General features: G+C 44.2%; 1 protein-coding gene across 1 annotated transcript in view; it reads right to left on the minus strand.

The window, feature by feature from the left end:
• Positions 1–763: 763 nt before the first annotated feature.
• The window catches only part of LONRF2 (LON peptidase N-terminal domain and ring finger 2), a gene marked incomplete at both ends in the record, with an annotated part of 35347 nt that continues 23483 nt past the window's right edge, over positions 764–12627 (minus strand). The window contains 5 exons of the mRNA XM_080711283.1: positions 764–958; positions 3818–3967; positions 6496–6658; positions 9025–9183; positions 10861–10982. Coding sequence (XP_080567409.1) covers positions 764–958; positions 3818–3967; positions 6496–6658; positions 9025–9183; positions 10861–10982 — 789 coding nt within the window. The remainder of the gene's footprint in view (positions 959–3817; positions 3968–6495; positions 6659–9024; positions 9184–10860; positions 10983–12627) is intronic.

The raw sequence follows: 12627 nt of genomic DNA on the forward strand, positions 1-12627 counted from the left end.
TCAGTGCATATACAGTTTTAACTCACTTTTGCTTACCTTTCATTGAGCGTATGTAAATATATAGCCTCAAATTAACTATACTATTATCAGACTTTTCTATGTCCAAGGTACATCTTCTTGTATTTTGACGTCCATTAGATTGAAACATGCAATTTACAACACCCAGACTACAACAGGACAGGAAACAGTTCTATCCAGTAGTTACTACTTCTTGGGTAAGAACTAATTTTGGCTCCCACACTGAACAACGGTTTGAAACCTTAATTTCACAGATAACTTCACAGTGACACACAGAGCATAGATACATTTTTGGTTAGCCTGTGCTCTAACAGAACTACCTCCAGATTAAAACATGGTTCTACCTCACCGTCTAGCCACTGACACATGCTGTTTCCATTGGGAGGGGTAAGCTACTGACTAGGAATGGAGTCCTTCTTTCTGTGAAACCTAAGCTACATGCAAATCATTTCTGGTGTTCAATGTTATCAGTGAACTGCATTCCTTTAACACAGGCCTAAGAGATTTCCTTAGGTGGCTTTCCAACCATGGGCTCCATTCCAGTATAAGACTAACCTTGTACTGGGCCAGATTCCATCAGGCACAGACTTTTAACTAATGAGAAAGAGTCAGTGTTTGGCAAGGGTTCTGTCTTAAAACCTTATCAAGAAGCATTTTACAAAGCACAAGGGATGGGATGGACGCTTGTCCACCTGGCACTCATGAAAGTACAGAGACTTCCAGAAATCTTAACCCAGAGAGAAAATCAATTATTTCCCTCACTGTTATTCACCACCTCTTGGCGACCATTCATCTTACGCGCAATAATGACTAATATTCGTCGAATGGCGAGCAGCCGCTCTTTGAGGGAGGTCATGCCGAGGATGGCCAGCTGGGCCTTGCGTTCTAGCGGCAACACTGCCAGCACCCACCAGGACCAGGCAGGGCCACTGGGATTACTCTGCAAAAGAAGAGCAAGAAAAACACAAGATTAATGCCCAAATACAAGACTCTTCCCCAGTACGGTATTCTGTTTCTACAGACATGTGAGCCACAAAATAGAAGCCACCTTCTAGGGCTATATCACAATTTACTCAGCCCTCAAATCACAGAGCTTGCTTTTACCCAAAGGTGAGGGAGCTCACAAAAGGAAGAGCTTGGCAGGAGACGCACTGTCCACAGGGGAGAGGCAGGAGTTAGTTGCTTCTGTTCTTCTGACTCTTCAATTTAGAGTAAACACTGGTCGGAGGAGTAGACCCCAATTTTACCTCCATGTTCCAATGTTCTGTGCTATGGTTTAAGTTTTAAGCCTGCTATATAAATCATGATATTATAAAGACTAAAAGTATGTGGACAAGATTGAGGGGCAAAGAAAAATAAATCTTCTAATAAGGTCAATGTGGCAAATGTTCATGTATAAATGTGTGTATGTATACATATCACAGGTGGGAATTATCATAAATCTATACACATATACATTTATCATGAACTTGTTTATGTAATTTTATATGCACAAAATAACACACACATACATCTATACATGTGTATATGTGTATGATAGCCTTTATTTCACATAATTGAACAGATACTTCAGGATTGAGCTCTACACAAAAGCTGATCATAAGCTTGTTCCCAATATTGTTGTTACCAGAACCAAGATATCTAGATTTCTCTCATTCCAATGTCTTAGATTCTCTTCTATTCTTATTCCACAGACATGTAGAAAACAAACTGGGAATTAGAAAAGGTAGACAGTGGGTTTTAGCTCAGGGTGAGGTAGATTCCACTGTAGAATCAGCAAAAAAAGGGGCAGCTGAAATCACTGTCAGGAAGGCCTGAGCCTGCTCTTCAGAGGTGACCTCCAGCACAGACGCTGAAGACCGACATGAATTCACTCTCCTTTTCCTCCTCATCTAACAGAGTGGGATACTTAATGAGAAGGGTATCACATAACAAAATCTCCTACATTACCACCTAATATCTTTCTGTGGCTGGCAAAATAATAGCCCCCAAAGATGTCCCTCCTCTAGTTCCCTAAACCTGTGAATGTGGTACCTTCAGTAGCAGAGCAGACTCCAAAGACATAGGTGAGGTACAGGTCTTGTGATGGGAGATCATCCTAGTGAGGGGCTGAGGTCAAAGTGGTGTGACTAGGGGAGCATGATTAGAGAGGGCAACGTCACTGGCTCTGATGACAGAGGAGGGCCGCCATGAGCCAAGGAATGCCAGCAGCCCTGGGAAATGAGCACATTCAGACAATCTCCAGGAAACAGCACAGCATGCTATCAATTTTATCACAGCCTGGCAAGGCCCATGCCAGATTTCTGACCCACTGAACTGTAGGGTGGTTCTCACCAAGCCACGTTTGTGATAATGTGGTTGTTACAGCCGTAATGAAAGCCAATACAGCCATAAATAAGAGAGTAATTTGGGTTAATCAGGAAAAGTCTCTAAGAAAAAGAATGAATCAGACCTTAGTGGTAAATCTGTCTAATCACTTTCTGAATCTGAGTTACAGCAAAGTACAAAAAGAAGGCTTATAAGAGAAGGGTTGGTCAGGTTGAACCTAGATTGCTCCTGAGTTTGGAAAACAGAACTCAGGCTGAGGGTGAAATACAAAAACCCTCAAGAGACAAGATAAAGAGAAATGGGGAAAAGTAAATTACATTTAGCCTTACACTAAACACATGGTGAACTGGCCCTACCCCCCCCCACACACACACACTATGATACAACAGGTGTGAGCCCATGTGCAGCTGGGAGGGACTGCAAACTTTGAATCACAATCCCAAACCATCTATACCTGGCTTTTTCACCCAAAGGTGGAGAAGAAGGGTCACCTGCTCTTAGGAATACTTAAAAACCTGGGGCATGTTTACTGCTTAAAGAACCAACTTCACCAAAGAATGTACCCAGAAAGCACGAGAAAGTTTACCACAAATGGGGATGGGTACCACAACACAACAGGGACAGGCTTCTAAGCTGGACAAAGTCACACCTATTTGATGCTACATGCAAACGATGCCAATAGGAAATGATTACTGCTTAAATTTCATAGTGTTGATGAGAGAAGAAAAAGAGGGCAGACACAACAAATATGAGTTTTTGTTAGGAAAGAAACGACTCAGCTGGGCATGGTGGTGCATGCTTATAATCCCCTTGCTTGGGAGGCTGAGATCGCGCAGGTTCAAAGCCAGCCTCACTGGCTTAAGAGACCCTGTTTCAAAAAAAAAAAAAAAAAAATATATATATATATATATATATATATATATATGTATGTCTGGGAGTGTAGCCCAGAGGTAGAAGGGCTTCCAGAAACCCCAATACCACAAAAAAAAGAAAGAAAGAAAAAGAAACTACTCTGGTGGGTGTGGGGCACCACTGCGACCCAGCACTTGGCAGTAGCTGAGAGAGAAGGACTGCAGGTTGGAGGCCGGCCTCAGGGACACAGCTAGACTCTCAGCAACCTAGTGAGACCCTGTTTCAAAACAAACAATAAAAAGGGCTTGGAGTATAGCTCAGAGGTAGAACACCACTAGGTTCAATCCCCAATGAAGGAAGGAAGGAAAGAAAGAAAGAAAGAAAGAAAGAAAGAAAGAAAGATAGAAATTATTATCTTAACATACTTTTAGAAACTATCTTTTGTTCCAAAGGAAGATGTCATCATATTAAGTGTACCTTTGGGCTGTCACTAAACAGACTAGTTGATAAGCAATCATACTGGAGTATACAGCATTTTGCCCAAATTCACATTAGAACGATGTGTCTTAGCACATTACAGCAGGAAAGAGCAGCATCATGAAAGAAAAGGAGAGCGTACCTGAGGCTCAGGTTCCCTTTCTGGCATGGACCCGAAATGACTTAAAATTTGTTCTTTCATGTGGTCCTGGAGAGAAGCAAACCAGGACACGGACTGCTGATACACAGAGTCATGGACAGTGGCGAGCTCCTCGCACTCTGGGCCTTCCACCTGGTCACAGGAGGAGAGAAAACCACTTTTACTCATGGTGCATGGGACCTTTAGGTATCTGCTATAGCTAGTAGCCTCAGCCGTACACTTAAGTGGGTTCCTGGCATTTACTGCTTCATAAGAGTGACATATGCTCAATAGAGAAATTCTGCAGCCAGGCCTGGTGGACATACTTATGATCCCAGTACTTGGGTGATGAGACTGGAAGGATCCGGGTTTGCGGGCATCTCAGCTGCTTAATGAGACTCAGTAAGACTCTGTTGCAAAATAAAGTATAAAAAATAGAGATGAAGCTGGACATGGTGGTGCACGCTTGTAATCCCCACACTTGGGAGGCAGAGACAGGAGGATCGCGCAGGTTCAAAGCCAGCCTCACTGGCTTAAGAGACCCTGTTTCCAAATAAAAATATAAAAATTAGGTCTGGGAGTGCAGCTTGGAGGTAGAAGGGTTTCCAGGAACCCCAGTACCAAAAAAAAAAAAAAAAAAGAGCTGAGGGTGTAGCTTGGAGGTAGAATGCTCCTGGATTCCATCCCCGGTACCCCCCCCAAAAAAAAGAAAAAACAAATTCTGTACTTTTTACACAGTTGAGAACAACTGTTCCCCTGTTTTTCCTTTGAGACTCTTCACATAAGCAGATAGTCCATGTTGTGAAGAATTTTCAATGGCTACATGCAATTATCATTACATAATTTATTTAACCTTTCAGCTAAGATATATTTAGAGCATTACAACTTTTTATTTTAAAAATAACAGGATTGTCAGGCATGGTGGCGCACACTTGTAATCCCAGTACTTGGGAGGCTGAGACTGGAAGATCTCAGGTTTGAGTCCAGCCTCAGCAACTGAGTGAAGTCCTCTGCAAATCAGTGAGACCCTTATCTTCACCAGCATTTGCCCTCTGTTGTTTTGATAACAGCCCTGCTGGCTGGATGAGGTGGGGGTCTCAAAGTGGGTCTACTGGCATTTCCTTGATGACTGAAGACCCGGAGCCATTTTCATTTGTGTATTGGCCATTTAGGCTCCTTCTTTTGATAAGCTAAATATAAAAAATTCTTCAGGGGTTAGGGTTCAGAGCCTTTCATATTTAGCTGAGGAAGGCATTTTTTAAATTTTGATTTTAATTTTTTTTTTTTTTTTTTGCAGTACTGGGGATGGAACCCAAGGCATTCTACCTCCAAGTTACACCCCCAATCTTATTTTTCATTCTTTATTTTGAAACAGGGTTGCAATGAGTTGCAGAGGGCCTCACTAAGTAGCTGAGGCTGTCCATGAACCCGGATCCTTCTGTCTCAGACTCCCAAATGCTAGAATTACAAGCATGCCCACCACACCCAACTGTGGAAGGCATTTTAAAGTACTATATTTAGCCGGCCGTGGTGGCACATGCTTGCCATCCCAGCATTTTGGGAGCTTGAGACCAGAGTATCGTGGATCACGGACAGCCTCAGCTACTTAGGCCCTCTGCAATTCAGTGAAACCCTGTTTCAAAATAAAGAATAAAAAATAGGGCTAGGGGTGTAGCTTCGAGTCTGTGTTCCATCCTAGAACTGCAAAAAAAAAATATTATTTTTAACATTGTGTCTCATTCTGAAGTTCACCAATACCTGGGAACAGGACTGACAACTACCGCTGTGAGTCCGATGCTGTTCATCACATCTTCTCTCTCTCTCTCTAAATTAGGCCTCACAAGTTCCTGACACTGCCCTCAACCCTGCGATCCTTGTCTCAGCTTCCCAAGTCCTGAGATCAGTAGGTGAGTGCCACCACGCCTGGTGCCACTGAGTTTCATAAAGATCATTTTCCTGGAAACCGGCCTCTCATTCACATCTGCTCTGCTTCTGCACTCCAAGGGCAGCACTGAGTAGCTGCAAGGTCTGGAGTAGAGTTGGCCCTCAGTTACCCATGGGGGACTGGTTCCAGGACCTTGCAGATACCAAAATCCATACAAACACAATGTTTGCATACAAGTTCCAGACACCCTTCCACATACTGTAACTTGCCTCCAGGTTACTTATAACGCCTAATACGATGTAAATGCTATGCATATAGTTACTGTACTGTGCTGTTTTCTTTTCTTTTCTCTTCTGAGGTGAGGTCTCACTATGTTGCCCAGCCTGGCCTCAAACTTGTGGGCTCAAGTGAGCCTCCTGCCTTGGCCTCCCTGATGGCTGGGATGACAGCTGTGCACCACCGTGCCCGGCTGTCCTGTGTTGCTCAGGGAATGATGACAGAAAAATATGTCTGTATCTCTTCGGTAAAGACTTGACTTTGTTTCTGCAAATCACAAACTACTTTATGATGTGTAGGTTTTACGCATTCCCTAAGGGTAGGAAGGTCATTTTTATTTTAGAAGAAATTTCTCTGCCAACTCTGGTGATGTTAAAAATCTACCACAAGAATAAGTAACTTCAGTGCTGGATGAAGAAGGAAATAAGTGTTAGTGTTAAACCTCTGACAGTGTTTTTCCATGACCCAGAGTGAAATGAGGTAACTGACTCTACCAAGTGCACGGTGCGGTGAGCCTTACCTTCTCATCTTCAAGATACTCGATGTCTGCTGTGTTATAGCCATCTCGGTGGCGGTGGCTCAGTACTCGGAACCGGCTAATTCCAACTGCGTCCACAACAGAACTCCCATCAGGAAAAGTCCTGACGTCCTTTATCTCCAGCATGCAGCCATACTCTGAAATCCTGAAAGGGTGGTTTGGAAAGAAGACTGTGATTTTAAGAATGCAGAAGGTCTTGGTTTTTCCTTGGATGAAAGTCTGAGTTTTAGAATGAATATAGAAACAAACTAAACAGAGTGCCTCCACATCAGACCAGCAAGAGCTATTTACCAGGCAAGCCCTGTGGGTGGCTGCTTCTGCGGGACCCTAAATATCCTGGAGACAGGCCCACAGGTGGAGAGGACTGGGGCCTCAGTTCAAACCAGCCAGTGTGCTGGAGAGACCTGAGATGGGAGAGACGGCATCTTGGAGTGGCTCCTCAGCCCCCCGGCTGGGCCGCCAGGGAGCAGGGTCCCGCAGGGAGCAGTGGCTCAGACTCTGCTCCATCCTCCCGCAGCTCCTGCCCAGTGCTCACCCTACCCACCAGCCAGCACAAGCAGGGGGAACGTTCCCGCCTGGCCCCTCCGCAGCTGGATCCTGCTGATGTGCTGTGAGGCAACAGCTCTGCCACCCTTTCACCCTCTGACCAGAATGGCCCTTCACAGCACCCTGCTCTGCCTGTCCCCCCCGAGGGCGCCCCCAAGTGCGTCTATCCTCACTCCACAGCTTCTCCCCGGGTTTGTGCCCACACTCACTATTACAGCTATCATCCACATCCTAGTCAGTTGCCACATGCCAAGTATGGCACAGTAGCTTATAGTACATACTTGCTCAGGCCCCAGAAGCACAGGTGCTTAGGGAAATTAAACAGGTACTGCAGATCACAATAAGACCCAGAGTCAGGATGTGAACTGTAATCTGTAGGTACCTTTTACTGAAGAGTCTGTCTTTTCCACAAAATTATATGTAAATCTGGAATCCAAATATGACCTGATCCACTTTTTCTCTATAAATTCCATTTCACTATATTACAGCTTATCATTTTGTTATCACAAAAATGTTCTTCCATCTGCTCAACTGGTTTCTTCAAAACTACCTGATCTTGGTCTTTTTCTTTTCCACACTGATTCTACAATTAGCTTAAACAAGTTTATGCTTTTAAAAAAAAGTCTCCTGGGATGCTGACTGAAATTACTTGGGTTTATAGAGTAGGTAGAAATGTCCTTTCTATGACATTGAATCTCTGTACTCATGAACTCAGTATTTCTCTCCACTTATTAAAGCTCCCTGACCATCTTTCAAAAATTTTTTAGAATTTTTTTCCATAAAGACCCTATACTGTGTGTGTGTGTGTGTGTGTGTGTGCGCGCGCGCGCGCGCGCACTTGGAATTGAACTCAGTGGCATTCTATCTCTGAGCTATACACCCAACTCTATTTTACTTTTTTTATTTTGAAAGAGGATCTCACTACGTTTCAGAAGGCCTTACTAAGTTGCTGAGGTTGGCTGCAAACCTGTGACCCTCCTGTCTCACCCTCCCAAGTACTAGGATTATAGGCATGTACTACCATGCCTAGCAGCATGTTTTTTAAAAAGATCGGTCTCTATTTGTGGTGGAACTACTGGGTGGCCTTAAAAACCCATCCTCCCCTCTTCCTGGGCACACGAGCCTCCCTTTGCAGCAGGCACGAACATAAGGAAATGGCTCTTTCTGCCCTCACCTGTTAAAGACTGCATGTGCCTCTTCTACCAGCTAGCACCTGAATGTGGTGTCTTTATTGTAACCATGCAGAGGTTATGACAACCTGAGGGACAAGGAGACCTGAGCTTCCAAATCGGCCCATGGAGGAGAGGAGCTGCTGACCTGCAACACCCTCCTTGACAACTGATAAGAAACAGAGGGGCAGAGACCATGAGCCATAGGTTCTTTTAAGGCCAAAATTAATGGCTGTGGAAATAGATAAAGTTGTCACGGAAGATGTTGCCATTTTTCTAGACTTAAAAGGTTAGACTGGCTTTGTTTTTATTTAGGTGGGCTAGAAAAGAAATGAAGGAAGAGGGAGGCGTGGGTGTGAGCATGAGCCGCAGGCAGCAGTGGGCAAGTACCATGTAGTGGGCCAGTGAGAGTGGCAGCTAGGAGTGGCCAGGCCAGAAGGGTGGGCTGCATGACGGGCTCTGAACTTGGCTTCTGGAGTGACGGGAGTGTTTTCAAGCACCATCCTAAACGTTTTTCTGTTGTTGCGGAACTGGGGATGGAACCCAGGGGCACTCTACCTCCGAGCTCACCCCATGCCCTATCTTTTACTCTTTATATTGAAACAGAGTCTCACTGAGTTGCAAAGGGCCTCGCTAAGTAGCTGAGGCTGTCCGCGAACCGTGAGCCTCCTGTCTCAGCCTCCCAAATGCTGGGATTGCAAGCGTGCACCATCACACCCGGCTTCCATCCTAAACTTTTTCGCGAAAAAGACAAAGTAGGCACTTAATCAGGACGTTGGAACGCAGTAATTCTCACCCTGCATGCTCAGCAGATAAACACATGCCAAACCGTTTGGTGCCCGTTTCCATACATCTCCTGATCATAAGCCGGTACCGGGGCTCAAAGACATGGAGCGGGCAGGGAACCGTGGGGAATGCCATGGCACACACGAAGATGGGCACATCCCTGGTCAGACTGCGGAGCAAAGGGAAACGTTAGCGTAGATTGGCAAGCTGTCAGACACAGGAGGTAGAGCAGTCACCAACACAGCAGTCGCGAGCCAACCCCCATCTCCCATCTCCAGAACCAAGCCTTCAGACAGACCCTAGTTGGGAGGAAGAGCCAAAGACCATGACTGAAGAAGCTCCCGGCTTGCCCAGTGTCCTGCCAATCTGCTCTATTTAACTGGATGAGAGATTGTGATGAGATATTACTTTATTTCAAAATGTTAGTTTTCTGCCATTCAAAAATTCTGATCAAACCAAAAAATGACATGGTAGTTAAAGGCATTGAGTTTTACTTATTTTTTAATGAGTATACTGAGAAGTAGCAGCATGGGCTATATATGATCCAGATTTTATTTATTTATTTTTGTGTGTGGTACTGGGATGGAACCAAGGGGCTTTCTACCTCTGGGCTACACTCTCAGACCTATTTTATATTTTATTTGGAAACAGGGTCTCACTGAGTTGCTGAGAGCCTCACTATGTACCTGAGGCTGGCTTTGAACCTATGCGATCCTCCTGTCTCGGCCTCCCAAGCGCTGGGATTACAAGCATGCACCACCACGCCCGGCTTAGGCATTGAGCTTTAAGCAGAAGAGTGGAATATTGTTAAGATTGCCACTAAAACACAAAACTTGAACTGTTTTTATCCCTCAAGGTATTGGAGATTGAACCTAAGAATATTCTACCTGAGCTACGCCCTTTTTATTTATTTTTTTTTGAAACAGAGTTAAGTTGCTGAGCCTTGAACCTGTGATCCTCCATCTCAGTCTCCCAAGTACTGGGATTACAGGTATACACCACCATGCTCAGCCTGAACTGTTTTTAAAAGATAAAAAAAAAAAAAAAATCAAACCTGATCTAAGTTATAACCCTTGGTACCACTTCTTGTTCTGTATACATTGCCTTTTCATTTTGAAAAATCTAGTATCATATGTCTAGATTCCAAATACAACTACACTACTGTAATGCATACTTGTGGAATATTCCTTACAGTTTCTTGCAATTAAATTCCCATAAATACATTACAATGATCACTTTTTCCCTTTTTTTTTGGGTGTTACTGAGGTTCCTGGAAGCCCTTCTACCTCCGGGCTATACTCCCAGACCTATTTTTTTATATTTGTATTTGGAAACAGGGTCTCTTAAGCCTGCACAGCTGGCTTTGAACCTGTGCGATCCTCCTGTCTCCACCTCCCAAGCACAGGGATTACAAGCGTGCGCCACCATGCCTGGCTTGATTTTTTTCCCATTATTAAACCAAGAAAATTCTCTGTCCAAAAAATAACAGAAGCTAAGGTAAGGAGAGGGTAAGCAGAATTTTCTTTTCTTTAATCTGGAATTAGAAACAAGTGCACAGAGCCGGGCTTGGTGGCACATGCTTGTAATCCCTGCGCTTGGGAGGCTGAGACAGGAGGATTGCTCAGGTTCGAAGCCAGCCTCTGCTACTTAAGTGAGGCTCTCAGCAACTTAGTGAGACCCTGTTTCCAAATAAAATATAAAATAGGTCTGGGAGTATAGCCCAGAGGTAGAAAGCTTCTGGGTTCCACCCCCAGTACCACCAAAAAAAAAAAAAAAAAAAGAGCTTAAAAAGTTTCATATTAAAAAATAACCTAAAGAAACAAGTGCAGAGTAAGTGCATACTCACTTTGACAGCTCTGACATTTCCTCGTCATAAATCCTCTTCCGGTCAGACAATTCCTCTGACAAAAATCGGAATATTAATTCTTCAGCCAGAATAGTTACATTAAAATTCCTGCTTGCCAGCAACTGTAGCAAGAAAAAAGTTAGATGATACCATATATCAATTCTCCAGGACAAAGCTTCCCAGGCTAAAGGTCAGTAAGGTGCAGGGAGGTGGTGCCTCTGGGCAGATGAGAAGGCGTGGCCTGTCACCTGTGGGTTGGGGCAGGAGCAGGTGCTCACAGAGGACTGCCCATGCTGATGGCATCTGCACTTTCAAGCCAGGACCACCACATTAGTGAGAGGGAAGGAGGTGGACTATTACAGGTCGAGAGAAGAAAGACGTGACATAGTCATTTTGGATGGCGAAAATCTGAAGCTACTTGAGAAAAATAGACTACTAATGTTTGAGTATAAGAGCTAAGACTGCTGGACATGGTGGCACGAGCTTGTAATCCTTCCTGAGACAGGAGGATCACAGGTTCACGGCCAGCATCGGCTACTTAGTGAGGCCCTCCACAAGTTAGTGACATCCTGTTTCAAAATAAAGAATAAAAATAAAGTAGGGCTGGGAGTGTAGCTTGGAGTTAGAATGCCCCTAGGTACCATCTCCAGTACTATAAAATAATAATAACAATAATAATAATAATAACAAAGACTGAGATCTGAACCACAACTCCCAACCTTACCAATGTTGTTGTCCCCCCCACCCCCCGGTTTTTGTGGTACTTATAAGGACTCATGCAAAAGGTAAAGAGCGAGGCAGGTGTGGTGACGCACACTTGTAATCCCAGCACTTGGAGGCTGAGACAGGAGGATCGCAAATAGCCTCAGCCACTTAGTGAGGCCCTTAGCAAGTCAGTGAGACCCTGTTTTAAAATAAAGAACAAAAAATAGGTCTGGAGGTGTAGCTCAGAGGTAGCATGTCCCTGGGCTCCATCCCCAGTACTTTCAAAAATGTAATGCGTAAAAGGTCTGCTAAAAATGGTGGCTACCCAGTGTGTACCTTACTCTCATGAGTTCAGCCCCCTGGCTCAGGGAAGAACAGGGGCAGCAAGCTGAGGGGAGCAACCACCTACGGAAACTTCCAGACCACACACGGTACGCAGCCCAAGAACTGACGGCAATAATGAGCACTCTGAAGAATTCAGATTTAGCGTGCATGTGATTTGACAAAGTGCATACATATTTTAGAAATAGACCTAAAAGGGGAAAAATCACTCGATCACCTTAATCGATGCAAAAAAAAAAAAAGTATTCAACAAATTCAGCACCCATTTGAGCTAAAAACACTGAAGAAGTTAGGGACAGAAGAAACTTACCTCAACATCATAAAGACAACACATGACAAAAACAAAGGTGACATCATACCGAACGTAGAAAACTGAAAGCATAAGTATCTACTGGTGACCTTAAGATTTAGATATGCTTTAAATTCTTCTGACCAAGTATAGTAAAGTTTTAAATATTTAGATCTAGCTGGGCATGGTGGCGCAGGCTTGTAATCCCAGCGCTTGGGAGGCTGAGACAGGAGGATCACACAGGTTTGAAGCCAGCCTCAGCTACTTAGTGAGGCTCTCAGCAAATTAGTGAGACCCTGTTTCCAACTAAAATATAAAATAGGTCTGGAAGTATAGCCCGGAGGTAGAAAGCCTCTGGGCTCTACCCCCAGTACCACAAAAATAAATAAAATAAATAAATAAATATCTAGATTTAAGAATTAGATCTTAAG

This window comes from Muscardinus avellanarius, assembly GCF_963383645.1.
Source record: "Muscardinus avellanarius genome assembly, chromosome: 15".
In the NCBI taxonomy this organism is placed as follows: domain Eukaryota; kingdom Metazoa; phylum Chordata; class Mammalia; order Rodentia; family Gliridae; genus Muscardinus; species Muscardinus avellanarius.